Source organism: Tamandua tetradactyla, chromosome 24 (assembly GCF_023851605.1).
Source record: "Tamandua tetradactyla isolate mTamTet1 chromosome 24, mTamTet1.pri, whole genome shotgun sequence".
Taxonomy (NCBI): domain Eukaryota; kingdom Metazoa; phylum Chordata; class Mammalia; order Pilosa; family Myrmecophagidae; genus Tamandua; species Tamandua tetradactyla.
In genome coordinates this window covers 10268471-10288269 of record NC_135350.1, presented here as the reverse complement: position 1 = coordinate 10288269, position 19799 = coordinate 10268471, and the positions used below count along the sequence as shown (strand labels likewise).

General features: G+C 37.8%; 1 protein-coding gene and 1 long non-coding RNA gene across 7 annotated transcripts in view; one reads left to right on the top strand and one right to left on the bottom strand.

The window, feature by feature from the left end:
• LOC143668031 (uncharacterized) overlaps positions 1-6340 on the bottom strand; it is a 42051-nt gene extending 35711 nt beyond the window's left edge. For all 5 annotated transcript variants that reach the window (XR_013168252.1, XR_013168249.1, XR_013168250.1 and 2 more), the window contains exon 1: positions 6164-6340. This is a non-coding gene — a long non-coding RNA (uncharacterized LOC143668031). The remainder of the gene's footprint in view (positions 1-6163) is intronic.
• Positions 6341-6435: 95 nt separating this feature from the next.
• AP1AR (adaptor related protein complex 1 associated regulatory protein) overlaps positions 6436-19799 on the top strand; it is a 94096-nt gene continuing 80732 nt past the window's right edge. The window contains exon 1 of one of the 2 annotated variants that reach the window (XM_077142538.1): positions 6436-6878. In XM_077142538.1, coding sequence (XP_076998653.1) covers positions 6796-6878 — 83 coding nt within the window. In that variant the 5' untranslated portion in view covers positions 6436-6795. Of the gene's footprint in view, positions 6879-18837; positions 18888-19799 lie in introns of those variants that run through there. The other variant, XM_077142539.1, reaches the window with a different exon arrangement.

The window sequence follows — 19799 nt, the reverse complement described above, 5'->3', positions numbered from 1 at the left end:
ATACATTTACACAATGTTTGTAGCAGTAATATTTACAACTGCCAAAAGATGGAAGCAACCCAGTTGTCCATCAACTGATGAATGGATAAACAAAATGTGGTGTACAGTATGATGGAATATTATATAGCCATAAGGTGAAATGAAGTCATGATGCATGTGACTAAATGAGTAAACCTTAAGGATTATGTTGAGGGAAATAAGTCAGAGACAAAAGGACAAATATTCTATGAACTACATATAATTAGCCAACTCATGGTATTAATATCTAGTACACAAGGTCACCAGAAAATAGAATGAAGACAGAGAATATGGACCTGATGCTTAATTTGTGCAGAATATATAATAATGTTGATTGTACATATTTGGAAACAGATGGAGGTGATGGGAGTGTATTATGAGTATAATTAACTGTAATGAATTTGGGTCTGCTTATGGTTGAAAGTTTAGGGTTGCATGTGCCACTAGAAGGAAACATGGGACTATATTATACAGTGAACCACCTTCAGTGTGAAAATATCCTAGAATTAATTGTGGTGATAAATGCACAACTCTGTGAATATACTAGATGACAATAATTGTAAACTTTGGATGGGTTGTATTGTATGTGAATTTATCTCAATAAAACTTATTTTTAAAAAACATTTCTGATGGCTATGTAATATTTTAGGCTTACCACAGTTTATGTAAACATCCTCATATTTTTGAGCATTTAGTTTATTTTTTATTCTTTTTTTTAAATTTTTTTATTAATCAAAAAAAAGAAAAGAAATTAACACAACATTTAGAAATCATTCCATTCTACAAATGCACTCAGTAATTCTTAGTATCATCACATAGATGTATGATCATCATTTCTTAGTACATTTGCATCGATTTAGGAAAAGAACTAGCAAAACAGCAGAAAAAGATATAGAATGTTAATATAGAGAAGAGAATTAAAATAATAATACTAATAATATATATATATATATATAAAGGAAAAAGAAAAAAACAAAAACAAAAGATACAAACACACAAACAAACAAACAAAAAAACATATTTCAGGTGCAGCTTCATTCAGTGTTCCAACCTAGTTACATTACACTTAGGTATTATTGTGCTGTCCATTTTTGAGTTTTTGTATCTAGTCCTGTTGCACAGTCTGTATCCCTTCAGCTCCAATTACCCATTATCTTACCCTGTTTCTAACTCCTGCTGGTCTCTGTTACCAATGATATATTCCAAGCTGATTCTCGAATGTCGGTTCACATCAGTGGGACCTTACAGTATTTGTCCTTTAGTTTTGGGCTAGACTCACTCAGCATAATGTTCTCTAGGTCCATCCATGTTATTACATGCTTCATAAGTTTAGTCTGTCTTAAAGCTGCATAATATTCCATCGTAGGTATACGCCACAGTTTGTTTAGCCACTCGTCTGTTGATGAACATTTTGGCTGTTTCCATCTCTTTGCAATTGTAGATAATGCTGCTATAAACACTGGTGTGCAAATGTCCGTCTGTGTCTTTGCCCTTAAGTCCCTTGAGTAGATACCTAGCAGTGGTATTGCTGGGTCGTAATCCATTCTGCCATTCTATGTCTTTTGATTGGGAAATTCAGTCCATTAACTTTTAGTATTATTACTGTTTGGATAATATTTTCCTCTACCATTTTGGCTTTTGTATTATATATATCATATCTGATTTTCCTTCTTTCTACGCTTTACCCCATACCTCTCTCTTCTGTCTTTTCGTATCTGACTCTAGTGCTCCCTTTAGTATTTCTTGCAGAGCTGGTCTCTTGGTCACAAATTCTCTCAGTGACTTTTTGTCTATAAATGTTTTAATTTCTCCTTCATTTTTGAAGGACAATTTTGCTGGATATAGGAGTCTTGGTTGGCAGTTTTTCTCTTTTAGTAATTTAAATATATCATCCCACTGTCTTCTAGCTTCCATGGTTTCTGCTGAGAAATCTACACATAGTCTTATTGGGTTTCCCTTGTATGTGACAGATTGTTTTTCTCTTGCTGCTTTCAAGATCCTCTCTTTCTCTTTGACCTCTGACATTCTAACTAGTAAATGTCTTGGAGAACGCCTATTTGGGTCTATTCTCTTTGAGGTGCGCTGTACTCTTTGGATCTGTAATTTTAGGTCTTTCATAAGAGTTGGGAAATTTTCAGTGATAATTTCTTCCATTAGTTTTTCTCCTCCTTTTCCCTTCTCTTCTCCTTCTGGGACACCCACAACACGTATATTTGTGCGCTTCATATTGTCATTCAGTTCCCTGATCCCCTGCTCAAGTTTTTCCATTCTTTTCCCTATAGTTTCTGTTTCTTTTTGGAATTCAGATGTTCCATCCTCCAGTTCACTAATTGTAGCTTCTGTCTCTTTAGATCTACCATTGTAGGTATCCATTGTTTTTTCCATTTTTTCTTCTTTGTCCTTCACTCCCATAAGTTCTGTGATTTGTTTTTTCAGATTTTCTATTTCTTCTTTTTGTTCAGCCCATGTCTTCTTCATGTCCTCCCTCAATTTATTGATTTGGTTTTTGAACAGTTTTTCCATTTCTGTTCGTATATTCAGCATTAGTTGTCTCAGCTCCTGTATCTCATTTGAACTATTGGTTTGTTCCTTTGACTGGGCCATATTTTCAATTTTCCGAGCGTCATCCATTATTTTCTGCTGGTGTCTGGGCATTTGATCAGATTGCCCTGGGTGTGGGACCCAGCTGGTTGAAAGGTTTTTCTGTGAAATCTCTGGGCTCTGTTTTTCTTTTCCTGCCCAGTAGGTGGCGCTCGTGGCGCTCGTCTGTCTGCACGGCAGTCGGCCCGGGAAACCGCGCGTGGAGGCGGGGGTCGCTGGCTGCCGCGGCTTGGGAGAGTGCCGGTCCTAATTGCCCAGCTGGCCCGAAACGCCAAGCGTGATGGGAGGGCCCCGCTATCCAACGTTCCCAGTCAGACCGGGGAGCCACGTGCGTGGAGGGGACCGCAGTCGCCAGCCGCCCCGGCCGGGAAAACGCGCGCCCCTCGGGTATCTCACCGCAGTGGATTCTCCCTGCCCGTTCAGCCGTTCCAGAATGGGGTACGCTGTCTTTTTGGTCTCTATCGTCACTCCGGGAGCTGTTTCGTATTGTTTCTGTTTCTTTAGTTGCTTTTCTGGAGGAGGAACTAAGACCCGCGCGTCTTACTAAGCCGCCATCTTCTCCCAGTCTATTTTTGATTCTTGATACATATTTACAAATCATTTTTCAGAATGAGTTTTACTTTTCCCAGCAGTTTAGGAGAGAATCATTTCCCTGTAATCTTGTAAACACTGAATGTTTTTATTTGTAAATCTTTGCTAACCAGAAAATTGAAAAATGACTTCTCACTGTGTTTTAATTTGCAATGTTTTGATCAGTAAAATTTAAGTTTTTCATATTATTAATTAATCATTTGTATTAATTCTGGAACTCATTCATGTCCTTTTCCTGATATACCAGATTTATTTTTAACAAAGGTTTAGAAGAATGCCTAGAGAAAGAGATGTTCAAGCAAGCCTGTAGAGTTGATTTTTCCTCATAAATGTCTTTATTTTATTACTCATTTACCCATATACTGGACAAAGGGAGTCACAGTCCCATGGTTTTTACAATCACATGGTCACATGATGAAAGCTATACAGTTATACAATCATTATCAAAGATCAAGGCTACTGGATTACAGTTCAACAATTTCAGTTATCTCCTTCTGGCTTTTCTAATCCACTAGAAACCAAAAAGAAGTATCTTTATAATAAGTCAGTAGTCATCCTATTTGTTAAATCCTGATTTCTCAGTTATATTTCCTTCCTCTCATTTGATCATTCTCTAAGTCTTCAAGGATATCTGGGCAATGACCATTTTAGCTTTTTCTTGCTGAAAAGGGGTGCTAATCTTATGGGTTACAGAGGAATGAAACTGGTTAATGTTCTTGGAGAGACTGATAGCTCTGTATTTTATTGCTTATCTGGCATAGGAACAATCTGGAGGCCTTAAGTTTCTGAAAAAAATAACCTTAATAAGGAAAACATTCATATAGTCTTAGATAGAGCCCAGAGTATTCTTTAGGGTTTTCAGAAGTACTGTTGGTTGGAGCTTGGCATACTGTGGCAATCTGCAATATCCGGCAGAAGCTTGCATAAGAGTGACCTCCAGAATGACTTATTGATTCTATTTGAAACCTCTTACCCACTGAAACTTAATTTTGTTGTATTTCTTTTCCCCCTTTTGGCCAAGAAGACATTCTCAATCCCAGAATTCCAAAGCCAGCTCGTTGCTGGGAGTCAAGTTCTACATTGCCAGGGAGACATAGAGTCTTGGAAGTCATATTCTACATAAGGGATAGAGCAATGAGTTTATTTGCAGAGTTGGCTTAAAGAGAGAGGCCACATCTGAGCAACAAAAGAGGTTCTTTGGGGGTGACTCTTAGGCATAGCTATAAATAAGCTTAGCTTCACTACTGCAGAAATTAAGTTTTATATGGGAAAGTCTCAAGATAGAAGGTTTGGCTTATTAAATTGGAGTCCTAATGCTTGAGAGAATATCGGGAATTCCCTTAGTAAGAAAGTCGGTTTCAGATTTTTTTTCTCTTGTCCCTCAAAGGGACTTTGCAAGTTCTTTTTTAATTTTCTGCCCAAATACTCAGGAATATTATCAGGATTCGACATTAACCTGTACAGAACAACAAGATCTCATTCCCTATTCTAGGTTCCATATAATTAGATTGTTTAAATACACTGACCAACAAGGTTAAATTAGATAGTGTACTACAGAAAATTTAAATTTTGGACAAAATAAACATCTCTTCCTTTGGTCTCACACAGAAGGCAGAGTTTTAAAATACAGACAATATCATCCTTTACCCTGTATTCTGATTTACCATATTCCTATGCATAGCTGAATTTTTAACCAAACATTTTATTTTGAGTAATGTAGTTTCACAATCAATTATAAGGAATAGTACAGAGAGATCCTGTGGACCCCCAGGATGCTAACCTCTTGCAAAATTAAGGTACGTTACCATAATCAGGATATTGACATTGATACTAAGAAGATAAGGAACATTTCCCTCTCCACAAGGATCCATACCCATCCAACCCCCTTCAGACTTCTGGTAAAACCATTAATCTGTTTTCATTTTCTATAATTTTATTATATCAATAATGTTATATAAGTAGAATAATACAGTATGTAAGCTTAGGGGATGGCGTCTTCAATCATGCCAATTCCCTGCAGATTCATTCAAGCGTTTGCATGTATCAATAGGTCACACTTCTTATTGCCAAATAGCATTCCATAAAATGTATGTACTAGTTGTTTTAAACATTTAATTAATTTAAAAAAAAATAAAATAGTTGAATTTTAAAGACTATTTCATGAAAGTCTGCTTGATGTCAAGCGCTGAAAAGGGTAAAGAAAACACAGTCACTGTTCAGAAAGTCATTCAATCATTCCATCAACATTCACTGAGAACAGACAACAAGCCAAACATTCCCCTATGCATTTTATTACTAAGAGGACTAAGACCCAAATAAAGTCAAAATTAGTTAAGTAGCATAGCTAAAAACCGGAATCCAGGTCGGTCTCGGTTTCAGGAAGCAAGAAAATGAGTACTTGCCACGCCTTATATCAGGCTTTAACGGAATTACAGTCAGATTTTGTATCTGATTTTAATGGAACTCTGCAGACAAAGTTTAAAAGAAGTAGCGCTCGGGCAGCCTGCCATAGCCCAACACGCATCAAAGTAGCTTTCTCTTCCTATTTGTAACAGCTTCTGCGCAGTCTGCTAGGTGGACTGGCAAAACTACCGTCCATGAAAAAACAAAACAAAACACAGCCCTCATACCGATTTCTTCTGGACTCCAAATGACTACCCGAAATTATTTGAAGATTAGATTTTAAACAAAGTAAAATAAGGCCAGTGGGACATCACCTAGCTTCTCTGCACAACGTCAACTGTATGGAGAATGCGACGCAAACCAGAAGCCGGAAGAAAATAATTTCTGATGCGTTCAAAACAATTTTCATCAGTGCCCTATTTCCCAGTTACGGTGCAACATAACATAAACTAAGTACATACACACACACACACACACACACACACTGCACATAGAACTACCCCTTCACACCCCATGACTCCGGACCTGGGGCTATAAGGAAGCCACTCACAAGCTGTTGGTACAAAGTTTGAACGCTGAACTTGCACGTGCGCCAGCCGGCGAGCTAAGGACCGAGATTTCCTAGTCAGGTCAAAGGCCAGCAAAACAAACACCCACACCTACGAATTGGGAGGATTCCTCTGCGAATATTTCTTAACCAACTTGCGGAAGTGACGTAAGGGCCGGTCGCCGGAGGAGGCGGGGCAGGTAAGGGAGCGCGCCCTATTGGGGCCCGGGAGAGGCCGGGGGTGTGGCAGCGTCGGCCACGGAGCGCGCAGGGGCGGGGCCTGGGCGCGCGACGAACGAGGACTGCTCGGCACCTGGAGGCGGTCCCTCTACCCAGCTGGGGCCTGCGAGGTGCGAGGGGCCATGAGGACGGCGAGGGAGTCCAGACCCCGCAGTCCGGCTCTCCTCCCTCCCACGACGGCGGCATCTCGACGACCGCTGGAGTAACCGCAGCCTTTGTTCCCCGCGCCTCGTCCTTCCTGTCGCCTCAGCCCCTGTCGCCGCCGCGCTCCGGCCGGCTCGCCCTCGGCCCGGGTATCCCTCTCAGGCTTGTGCCGCGCGAATGCGGCTGCCGGGCCTGGGTTTGGGCTTTGCGCGGGAGTTGGAGGAGGAGCGGCGGCGTCTGGGCGGCATGCGATGGGGAACTGCTGCTGGACGCAGTGCTTTGGGCTCCTCCGCAAAGAAGCCGGGCGACTGCAGCGAGTAGGAGGCGGCGGAGGGTAAGCCCGCGGGGGAGGGGCCCGGCGTCCTTAACTCCTCCTATTAGACCCTTGGCGGGGAACCTTTTCACTACGGTGACAGCTTGGAGGGGGCCGGATCCCCGCTGTCCACCCACGTACGGTGGGTGGTCGTGGTGAAGGCCCTGGTCGCCAGAGACCGACTCTTATCCTCCCTGGGAAAGAGCTGGTGGAGGGCCAGAGTGTCATTCCTTCCTCCTCGCAGCGTGATTCGCGCTGCCACTGGGGGACCAGGTCTTGGGAGGCATGTCCAGGAAGCATGGGGCTCCCTCGCGCGGGTGGGCAGCAGCACGGGCCCTACAGTAACCCGTCCACACCCTCTGTTGAGATTAAGTTTAACGCCGAAGGACATCTCTGCGTTTGATTCTCACCTTGCTCCTGACGGGGTAGGTGAGGCCCTGGCGCCGAAGTTGATACCTGAGGGATTTTTAGTAAGTCATTCGTATGCTAGATGAAATATGGTTCCAGACCCTGATATTCTTTGACAGACGTGCCGAATTAATGGGCTTCCAATGGGCATTCCTGCTTAGTGCCAATAACGAGAGGGGCAGTGTGGTGTTGTTTTCATGTTCATTTATTTGGATTCCCGAGAGGAATGCCATATCCTGATTATTTCCCACAAGCGTATAAGATAACTGGAGGTCAGTCACAGTCCTTCTAAACCTCACATCTCATGAGTAAAACTGGGGCACGTTTAAGGTGTTTCTACTCTCACCATCCGCAGAATTAGAACTTCAAAACTATTACTTTTTTTTTAATTTCATGAGATATTGAAAAATTAGAATAAATTCCTTTGGCTTTAATTTTGTTGTTAAATATTTTCCAGGAATTCAAACTATAATCACACCAAGCCAACTTTGTGTAAGAAATAGGGCTATTTTGTACTTTCTGGAACACATCGCCAAGCTTTCAAGATGTGTCCCAATTAACCAACATTATTAGGTAAAAAGGTGTTCAGCCTAAGTAAAATGAAGCTAAATGATGTATAATTTGTACTTTTTGGTAATGCAGACCTTATAAAATTTAATATGATTCTCTCATTTATTCATTCACCAAGCATTGAGTATTGAATATGAGTATAAGTTCAAAGTAGTTAAGGTTTTGTGCTAAATGTCCCTAGAATGGAAGTCAAGACTTAACACCTTTTGGGCTTAGTTTAGTATTTTGGTTTGCTGGACTTTGGGACTATTCATACTGTTACAGGGAGACATGGCAGCTGTTTTATCTTGTCATCAGCATCATCTAATTTATAGTTTATAATTTTTTTGTGTGAGGATGCCTTCATATAATCAAGATGCCACAAACTCTTTGGTATTATTTTATTTGTGGCTGTGTGGTAGGGTGTTAAAATTGCAAGAAGTTCTAACTCTGTAAAAATCGGGTTTTATACTCTAAGTGCAAAACCATTTGTATTTAATTTCAGACGACCTTATGTGGAGTCTATGGAGTTTTTGTTTTGTTCTTTCATGATGATTTCAAAAACTAATTAAGTTTTCCTTAGAGTATGGCATTAAAATTAGATTCTCCCTGAACACATGACCTTGGCAGCATATGGAAGTGACGGGAAATCACTGAATCAGTGTGAGTGTTAATTGTCTATAGATAGGTCTTAAAAATGTAATTGTTGAATCTCTGCTCTCAGCTTTTGAGTGAAACTTGAACAAGTTCTACTGAGGCAATGAGAGTCTCTGGGTTGTAAACACTGTTATCTAATACCATACAATGGTGATCTCTATTCTGTCTTGTTAAATCAATACATGTAGCTTTGAAAAGTTTGCTTACTTGACGATTCATGTGTTATTTTACTTTAATTTTTTTATTGTGAAAAATAATATGCATACAAAAAAGCAATAAATTTCAAAGCACATCACAACACTTATTTATAGAATAGATTTCAGTTTGGTATGGGTTATAGTGCCACAATTTTAGGTTTTTCGTTCTGGCTGCTCCAAGACACTAGAGACTAAAAGAAATATCAATATAATGATGCAGAAAACTGATTTGTTAAATCCTATGTTCTCTGTTATAACTCCATCTTCTCCCTTTGATCTTTCTCCCAATCTTTACGGATATTTGGGCTCGGCCCATTCTAACTTTTTCATGTTGGAAGGGGCTGTTGATAATATGGGATAGGGGGATGGAACTAGCTGATGTTCTGGAGAGGCTGGCCCCTCTGAGTTTCAGGACTTATTTGACCTAGGAAGCCATCTGGAAATTGTAGGTTTCTGTAAAGTAATCACAGTGCATGGAACCCTTGTAGAATCTCAGAGGAAGCCTTAAGTGTTCTTTAGGGTTGGCAGGAATGGTTTCGATTGGGGTTTGGCAAACCATGGTAAATAGCAATATCTAGCTGAAGCTTGCGAAAGACGAGCCTCCAGAATAGCTTCTTGATTACATTTGAACTCTCTCAGCCACTGATACCTTATTTGTTACAATTCTTTTCCCTCTTTTGGTAGCAAGGCTTTCCTTACTTTCAGTATTTTTTTTTTAACATAATTATATTACAGTTAGGTAGTATTGTGCTGTCCATTTCTGAGTTTTTGTATCCAGTCCTGTTGCACAGTCTGTATCCCTTCAGCTCCAATTACCCAATATCTTACCCTATTTCTATCTCCTGATGGTCTCTGTTATGAACAAAATATTCCAAGTTTATTCACTATTGTCAGTTCATATCAATGAGACCATACAGTATTTGTCCTTTAGTTTTTGACTAGTCTCACTCAGCATAATGTTCTCAAGGACTTTCAGTATTATTTTAGAAGCTTCTAGTAAACGTGCAGAGATAGGGCAAGGTCAGTTTTTACTTACAGAATATGGTTGAACTTTACCTCTTATTTTAGTTGATATTTTTTAACCCCTGGTTTAATTTAGTTAGGATTTTCTTTCAGGTATAGGTTTGGCTAATAAACTAGCAGTTCATCTAAGGATGAAAAAATTTGAGTAATCATACAAACTTGAAAAAATTTTTTATTTGTCACCATGGTGACCATAGGTAGGAGAAGAGGGTACATTGACTTTCTTACGCTGATTTACCTTGGATATCACAGGGGTGGTTTATGATCCAGAGTCTGGCCTTTTAGCCTTGTGCGTTTCCCAGTGGTATCTCAAAGTCAGATCATTCAACACAGCTGTCCAATCCTAAAACCAGAATTACCAACTTTTTCATTTATAAAGTACTAAAGAATTCTTTACCTTAAAGACCAGAATAATCTGTTGACTAGTTCAGAATATCAATCTCAGTGTTGAGATGTGTCAGAAACCTTACTACCAATAAAGTATTTGGTAATTAAAGCAAAGGAAGTTGAGTATCCTTAAGGAATAAAATTTAGACATCCTAACAAGTTACCCTACACTATGGAGTTTTGTCTGCTAGCACGTTCTAGAGAACTCCATCTGCTGGTCAGTTCTCCTGTTTTTTTTCTGAGCAGTATTAGAAATTTTTCATAATGACCAGTACTCGTCTGCTTGCCATTGCTGTAATGTAACTCTATATTCGTTATACTTTCTGATATGTTAATATACCAAGTTTAAAGCTTTACATTGAGTTTTGCAGTGTTCTGATGAAATGAAAAGAACTTTGATCAATCAACCATAATTATTTATTGAGTACCTACAGGCAGGCCAGAGCTGTCTTGAGCTTGACAGGGGAATATAGAAAAGATGTGATACAGTTCCAGATCTCAAATTATTTGTAGGAGGAGTAAAAAAAACTATGTTTATGTAAATAAAGTTTTATATGACTCAGGTACATTCATTTATGTATTAAGGCTGCTTCTGTGCTACAGTGGCACAGTTTGGTAGTTTTGACAGAGACTGTATGGCTCACAAGCCAACAGTATTACTAGCTGGACCATTAAAGAAGTCTTGACTCCTGGTTTATAGTATAGCTGAGGAGATGGAATTAATATGCATGAAACAGAAATTGTCATAATTTTTCTATCCTGCCCAGTACTCCTTTGCCTTGAGTGGCCCTTGAGAAAATTTAATGGTTTTTCCCCTATTTTACAGGTTAGATGTAGAGTAACTTCTATTAGTAATTATTTATAGTTTTTACTGCTAAATTTATCTAAGCCTTTTTTCAACTTCATTTATATTTCTCTTGGTATCATCACACAAGAGTACAAATTACCCCGATGTTCTAGTTTGCCAGCTGCTGGAATGTGAGACACCAGAAACAGAATGGCTTTTAAAAAGGGAATTTATTAAGTTGCAAATTTGCAGTTCTAAGGCTGTGAAAATGTCTAAATTAAGGCAAGGCTATGAAAATGTCCAAATTAAAGCACCAACAAGAGGTTACCTTAACTCAAGAAGGGTGGATGAAGTTCACCTTTAGGAATTTCAAAATTTTTTGGAATTAGAATTTTTCTCTCAGCTGGAAGGACACATGGCAAAGTCTGCTAGCTTTCTTTCCTAGATTCTTATTTCATGAAGTTCCCTGGGGACTATCTTCCTTCTTCATCTCCAAAGGTCTCTGGCTGCATGGGCTCTAAAGATTTTTCCAAAATGGCTCCCTCTTAAAGGGCTCTGGTAAGCAACCCCACCTTCAATGGGTGGAGACACATCTCCATGGGAACCATCTAATCAAAGGTTACCACCCACAATTGGGTGGGTCACATCTCCATGGAAACAATCAGGTCCCACTGAGCAATACTGAATGAGGATTAAAGGACTTTTCTGGAATATACAATAGATTCAAACCGGCACCCTGCCCCCCTTCTTTTTTTCTTTTTTCTTTCTTTTTTATCATGAAATACAATGTATATACAGAAAAGTAGTAAATTTCCATGTACATTTTCACAGGTAGTTATGGAACAGATTTTTAAGTTTGGTATTGGTTACAGTTCTGTGATTTTTTTGTTTTTTCTTCTAGCTGCTCCAAGACACTGGAGATCAAAAGAAATATCAATATAATGATTCAGCAGTCATACTCATTTCTTGAATCCTTTCTTCTCTGTTATAATCATCCTCTCTTTTTCTTTTTTTTGTGAAAAATAACATATACAAAAAAGCTATAAATTTCAAAGTACATCAGAACAATTAGTTGTAGAACAAATTTCAGAGTTTGGTATGGGTTACAGTTCTACAGTTGTTCTTTTTATCTTCCATTTACTTTGTCAAAGTTTGTAGTTGTCACCTTGTCCGCCTAGTATCAGATTTCATAGCTAAATCTTTGTCTAATTCAGAATTATAATTTAGAGCTGACATGTAAAGCTTGTACAGATGAGGAACCCTGATTTCCAAAGAGATGTTGTGATTTATCTTAGGGTCATTTGGAAGCTTCATAGTTCAGACTGAAATTAGGATTAGTTTTCTTACATTGTGCAGTTTTTTCTGCCTTCATTATATTATGGGTATTTCTTATTTCATTGTGTCTCACTGTCTCTCACCTGCGTTTTGGCTTTTTCCATACCTTTAAAAATTATTTAGACTTCTCTCTAAATGTCTCTTTCTTGTTTTTTTCTCTCTTAATCTGAAGCCCCATTGTGTTGTTTTAATTCCCTTCTTTTTCTTACCGTATATTTCAATACAGCATTCCAATTGAGAGATATGCAGTTTTATATAAAGGTATGAGCTTGTTTGTTTCAGTCTTGATGTTTGTTGGTCTTTTTTTGTTCCAGCAGCAAAGTTACCTTCAGGCCATAGTTTACAATGATTTTAATAATAACTGCCAACATTTGATTACCTTCTATATGCTGAGCACTGTTCTGAGCATTTTACATTATCTCATTTATTCCTCACCACAATTCAATGCAGAAGGTAAGCAACCACACCTTACATACATTATAGGTTGAAAACTGCAGCTTAGAATGTTTAACTTGCCCAACATAGCAGAGAGTTAAGATTTCTGTCCTTACCCTTAACCACTAATAACTTGTACCCTTTATTTTTTAGGCAGTCATGTGATATCTCTCAGCACATTGTCTTGTACTTTTGTCACTGGGAGATTTATGAATATATATCTACTACTTTTCTTTTATTTTGTGTGATAAGTTATTTTACTTTTCTTTGGAAGTTTGCACTTGACCTCTACAGCATCACTTTTTTTTTTTTTTTTTGTAGAATAAGCAAGCAGAAAGTTTATTGCGCACATATATAAGTACACTTATTTGTCCTTTATATCAGAAGTTGACAAGCATTTTGGGGGGGTAAGGGTCAGATAGTACATTTTTTAGACTTTGCAGGCTATTCTGTCTCTATTGCAACTACTTAGCTCTGTTATTGTAGCACAAAAGCAGTCTGTACATTATGTAAACAAATGAGGGGGGCTGTGTTCCAATAAAACATTATTTACAGAAACAGGCAGCATACCATATTTGGCCCATGTACAGGAGTTTGCTGGCCCGTGGTATATATAATGATATGGGCTGACAACTTCTCAAGGTCAGGGGCTTTGTTTTATCTTTATTTCTCTTCACTCTTAGCATCTCATGTTTGTTGAATGAATAACTGTGAAGAGAATTATTTATGAACCGGTAACCTCTACAAACCAGTTTTATCCCCATTCTTCATTTTGTTACAGCTTAAGATAATCTCCTAATGGCAGAAACACCATGCTCACATACACACACACATCCAACCAATTTTATGTTGGTGTACTCTTTTTAAAAAAATACCATATACAGTATCAGTGAGAGTTTTAAAAATACTTTTTCATTATGTATATTGCTAAAATACAGTAATCATCACTGTAAGTATTGAGGGATTTAGTTTTATTTTATACATGTTTGTCAACACAAATATATAAATATGTAAGATACTTCCTTGAAATTTCAGACATTAAGAAAGAAAACAGTAGTGGACTTAAATAGATATGGATTTCTTGAACATTCTGTTATGCTTTAAAGACTCCCAAAAGCTCTGTCCTGAAACTTGCTCTGTTCTTACATATTTTTCTTCTTCCTAATTTCTTTTTTTCCTTCTTTCCTTTCCCTGAGTGATGTCATGAAAACACGTTGCTTTACCTACTGCTGCATACTAATGAGCCCAGAATATCTGTAGCCCTTCTATGGGACGGAAATGGTTTATAAAGCTGCAATTTATCAGGGCATCGTACTAACCTGGACAAAGTCAGCAAATTCAAGATTCCGTATACTTATGATGTTCAACTAAACTGACCATACAAGTTAAATTAGGAGATGCATTATTCCAAAATATGAATTTTGCACCAAATAAACATCTCTCCCTTTGCTCGCACACAGAAGTTGAAGTTTTAAGATATGAAGGATATCATCCTTTACCCTGTATTCTTATTTGCTTTAGTCCTATTCAGATTGGTTTCATTATATCTCTACTCGAAGTCAAATCCCTTTTTCGACTTTTTCAACAGTTCCTGTACGGGATACTGCTGACCTTCATAGCTTCACAGCTATAATTCTGAGTCTCAGGTGTCACGTAAATACCCGAAGTTTCTGGAAATGACCAGGTTATAAACAAACAGCTGAGTATCTCAGAATTTAGAAATAGCAGTCACTACTTGTGAATATATGTGAATGCTGTCAGATCAAGCTGATATTTGATGCCCTTCATTTGAACATATCTCTGTCAGAGCACAGTAGTGATTAATTTACCTGTCTATATACCTGTTAGGCCATATACTCTTGCATACATGCGTCAATTTTTATTCACCTTTGCATTTCAAATTCCCAGCTGCACCTATCATAGGATATGCCTGTGTGCCGGTTTGAAAATATTATGTACCCCAGAAAAGCCATATTTTAATCCTGATTCAGTCTTGTGGAGGCAGCTGTTTCTTTGGATCCTAATTCAAAACTGTAGGGCAGAAATTTTTAATCAGATTATCTCCACAGAGATGTGATGCACCCAATTGTGGGTGACTCCACCCATTCCAGGTGGGTCTTGATCAGTTTACTGGAGTCCTTTAAAAGAGGAAATGCTTTAAAGAGAGAAGGAAACAGAAATGACAGAGCTGACAGAGAGCTGACACTGATGCCAACACTTAGAGAACGAGACACAAATGTTAGGAGATGCTTGGAGCCCAGCAGACGCCGCCATGAGATGTTAAGCAAGCCAGAATGTGGAGAGAGCCAAGGGAGGCCAGAAGATGAAAGCCAGCCCTAGAGAAGCAAAGTGAGGGATTCCCACAGGAACAGAGGCTGAAAGCAGTGGAGCCCAGGGGCAGGGGACCAGCAGATGCCAGCCATGTAACTACCCAGCTGACAGAGGTGTTCCTGACCCATTGACCTTCTGTGAATTAAGGTATCTTTCCCTGGATGCCTTAGTTTGGACATTTTTATAGGCTTAGAACTGTAAATTTTCAACTTATTAAATTCCTCTTTTTAAAAGCCATTCCAGCTGTGGTGTATTGCATTCTGGCAGCTTGCAAACTAATAGTCTGTCATTCAGTAAGTCAGGGAAGTAAGAACAATTAGAAGGTTCAGTGTCATAGAAGTATAAGCAACAAAAGCTTCCAAAAGAAGAGGTTGGTCAACAATTTCAGATGCTGCACACAGAGATTGTAAAGGATTATTGAGAAAGAACTAAGAGACCTCCAAGTTTCCATCCTAAATCAGGCTGCTCTTAAAGAGCAAAGATGTTTTTCTAATCTTTGTTTTCTGTGTTCAATACATTTAATAGAAAGATTTATTGTTTTTCTTCCAAGGCATAAAATTAATTATCTGAACAGCCATTCTTTCTAAATTTGCCTGATTTAAGGAGGAACTTAATGAGTAGTAAATATTATTGCTTTACTGTTACCACCTATGTAAATACTGGTATTATTCATTAATGTTATCCTTAACTAGAAAATCTATTGATGGGTCATCCCTTGAGATTCAGTTGGTTGGCTCTACATTGAAAGATTTGATACTACTTGAAAACTATGTATCTGTCATCTTCATTCTAATAGCTTTTGCTAGGCATCTGATTTGTAACCTTTCCAATCTTTTGTTCAGAAAAAAAGAGTCTTGAGAAGCTTTTAAATTTTAATAGACTTTGGAACAATTTACCATAGTTCTTCATCATTTATTTATAGTATCAAACAGAAGATTCAGGCAAGTATTCTCTTATTTTGTATTAGCATAGCTTATGAGGGATAATGCAAAGAAACTAAATGTAGAATTTGTGAAAATTTTTTGGTTATCTTTTTTGTGAAAATTGTTTGTTTATCTTTTTAACGTCATTTTATAATGAGTATTTACCTGGTATGAAAAATTTTTTATGTAGAGAAACATAAATAGTTGCATTTTCAGTCTATTCTTGATGAGACTGATTTTATTCTTAATGAAAGATGATATCTTGTTATCTACTTAATAACATTGATAAATATGTATCATGAAAAAAGTATCTCCACATTCATATTACCCTGAAATTCTTCCACATTCCTTTATGTGCCATCATCATTCATCATTCAGAGAGTAATCCTTCAGGAACCAACCAAAGCCTCCATTTCCTGCCTCTCTGATATCCTTTTCACGCTTGAGTCCACTTTTATATCTGTGGTAAGGGTCGAATGGATTTACAAAAGCCTAGTTACTTCATTTAAAGACAGCTCTCAAGGACATAAGGATTATGTATCTATAAATGAGTGCTTCATCAAGCAAAACAAGTACCAGTGTGAGTCCACAAATGACTTTGGGAAACTCTAAATTGTTAAGAAAAAGAAAATTCACTTCTGGCTTTTTTTAAGCACTATATTTGGAGCCTCTTTGTTTCAGCAACTCAGCGTTCACCCTAGTAAAACACCTAAATGTGCATGCTATTGAATAGTATGCTAGGGTTTTGCCCACATTATTTTTTCCTGCCCTGTTCCCTCCTCTTCATGGCATGTGGATGAATTCATGAAAGTCATATGCACATATGATATGGCAAGGCTAACTATTTTCTTCAAAACTCAGCATTGTGGTGCTGCTGTGTTCCTTGAGAACCCTACCAACTTCTCATATCACTTTGTCACTTACCCTTTTCACCTCTGAACATCAGTCTTATGTCTTGGATTTGTCACATTTATTTTTCTCTTGTACCTCCACTCTTGATTCTGCTTCTTTAATATTATATCCCCATTGGAATCCTGGCACTCTCCCCGCCTCCTCTACCCTTCATCATCTCTCATTTTCCATCCCCAGAATCAGATGCTTTTTTGTCTTCCAAATATTTCCTTAATCTTTTCCATTTCTCTCAGCAACACCACGCTAGTCCAAGCTGTCATCATTTCTTGCCTAGCTTCATATTTAATCACATACATTATTTATGTATTCACTCAGTCTTTGTGCATTTATCCCCACTGATTTCTCTGAGACACATAGTTCCTGGTACTTGCAGGAGCAGCTTCTTTTGAGAATCCGAGATTTCCTTTTCTAGTTTAAAGTTAAGAATGGTGTTTTCATTCCCATCATTCCCCTGTGGATGTTCTAAATCCATTAAATATTGATTATATTTGTTGTATAGGTTGATCTTTGATTTAGGGTAGTGATTTTTACCTGGAAAATTTCAAAATTCCCATGTTCATACATGCAGTTCTAGTTCATTCATTCATTTCTACTTCTATATAGTACACATTTTCTGTGTAGTGTCCCACAGCTACCGTGGTCTCCATTGTATGAATAGGGCACCCTTTATCCATTCTCCTGTTGATGGACATTTAGATTATTTTGAGTGTTTTTGCTACTACAAACTGCTTCAGTTAACATTCTTAGAGTAAATATCTCTTTGTACACATGTTCAAGATATTCTTTAGGTATATACCTCGAAATGGAGTTGCTGGGTCATAGCGTATGCACATCTTCAATTTTATTAGCAATTATCAGACTAATAACAAAATGTTGTCAGTGTTCTATTTACTAACACTTGACATTGTCAGTTTTTTCCCAATCTGAGTAATGTAAGATGCTAATATTTATATTAAAAATTTGTTTCTGAATACCAGATGCAAATCAATAATGCATAAACTTTAAACTTCTATGAGAACATTGAAAAATATCAGAAACTATGAATTCATGAATAATAGGTGTTAAAGCCAGAACAACATTAAAAAAAAATTACAAATTAAATTGGTAATAACAAGTTCCTGGATAGAAAGACTAACTGTGCTTAAGATGTTAATTCTCTTATTGATCTGGAAATCCAGTGCAATTCCAACTAAAATCCCAAGAGAATTTTTATGGAAGAGCAAAGGGCCAAAAATGGCCTACAAATTTTGAAAACATTAACTTGTCCTATCAGATTACAAACTCTGATAATTAAAACCCTATTATATTGTCACAAGGATAGACAAATAGGTGAGCAGAACAGAGTACTGTACCCAGTCTGTATATTAGAAAATGAAGATGAAGTCCTTCATGGTTAACAATGTGATTGTTATATGCCAAAGTATGGAAATGACTGCTGTACTAAAATAGAATTTATTATTGGAGGTATTTTTGTGGATTGTGTCTAGTAAAGGGATTCATAACCTTTTTCCCCCTACCTCAACTACCTGCAGTCTCCTTTCAGTAATAACTTACTGTTTTGTTTTGTTTTTTAATCTTACTGTTATACTGATAATAAGTGAGAGGTGGATGCCTTCCTAGATCTTCTGTTGCCATTTTCTCATTCTGTATTTTCTGTGACATCTCCACATTCATCCCTCTATGAGTCTTTGGTCTATATGAACTTGGGAGTTTTCTCATGGAATTATTATTTTTTTTCATCACGGAGTTGTGTATTCATCACCATGATCTTTTTTTTTTTCAGAATATCTGCATCACTCCAGGAAAAAAAAAAAAAGAAAAAGAAAGAACTCATACATACCATACCCCTTACCCCTCCCTCTCATTGACCACTAGTATTTCCATCTACCCAATTTATTTTATTCTTTGTCCCCTCTATTGTTTATTTATTTTTTATCTATATTTTTTTACTCATCTGTCCATACCCTGGATAAAAGGAGCAACAAACACAAGGTTTTCACAATCCCACAGTTACATTGTAAAAGCTATGTCATTATACAGTCACTTCAAGAATGAAGGCTACTGGAACACAACTCAACAGTTTCAGGTACTTCCCTTTAGCCACTTCAATATACCATAAACTACAAAGAGCTGTCTATATTATGCATGTGAATAACCTTCAGAATAATCTCTTAACTCTGTTTAAAATCTCTCAGCCACTGAAACTTTATTTTGTCTCATTTCTCTCTTCCCCCTTTTGGTCAAGAAGGCTTTCTCAGTCCCTTGATGCTGGGTCCTGCCTCATCCTGGGATTTCTGTCTCATGTTGCTATGGGGATTTACACTCCTGGGAGTCATGTCTCATGTAGGCAAGATCGATGGCTTGGCCTATTAATTTGGTTGTCCCCACTGCTTGTGAGAATGTTAGAAATTCTCCAAATGGAGAAGGTGAATATTTCCTCATTTTTCCCCAGTCCCCCAAGGGGACTTCGCAAATACTTCTTTATTCACTGCCCAAATTACTCTGTAATATATTGGGGCATCAACCCAACAAAGTCTTATGCCCTGTTCAAGATTTCATATACTTATGGTATTCAACTAAACTGACCGTACAAGTTAAATTAGGAAATGCACTACCCGAAATATAAATTTTGCACCAAATAAACATCGTTCCCTTTGGTCTCACACAGAAGTTGAAGTTTTAAAATTTGGAGGATATCATCTGTTACCACCCTATATTCTGATTTACCTTAGTCCTATTCAGATCAGCTTCGTTACATTTCTTTTCGAAGTCTGATCACTTTTTCAGCTTTTTAAACAGTTCCTGTAAGGTGTAGTGCTGGCTTTCGTGGCTTTAGAGCTCTAACTCAGGGTCTCAGATGTCATATAAATACCCAAAGTTTCTGGGAATGATCAGGTTATAAACAAACAGCTGAGTATCTCAGAATTTAAAAATAACAGTTACAACTCGTGAATATATGAGACTGCTCTAAGAGCTTACAATCTAGGACATTTATGAT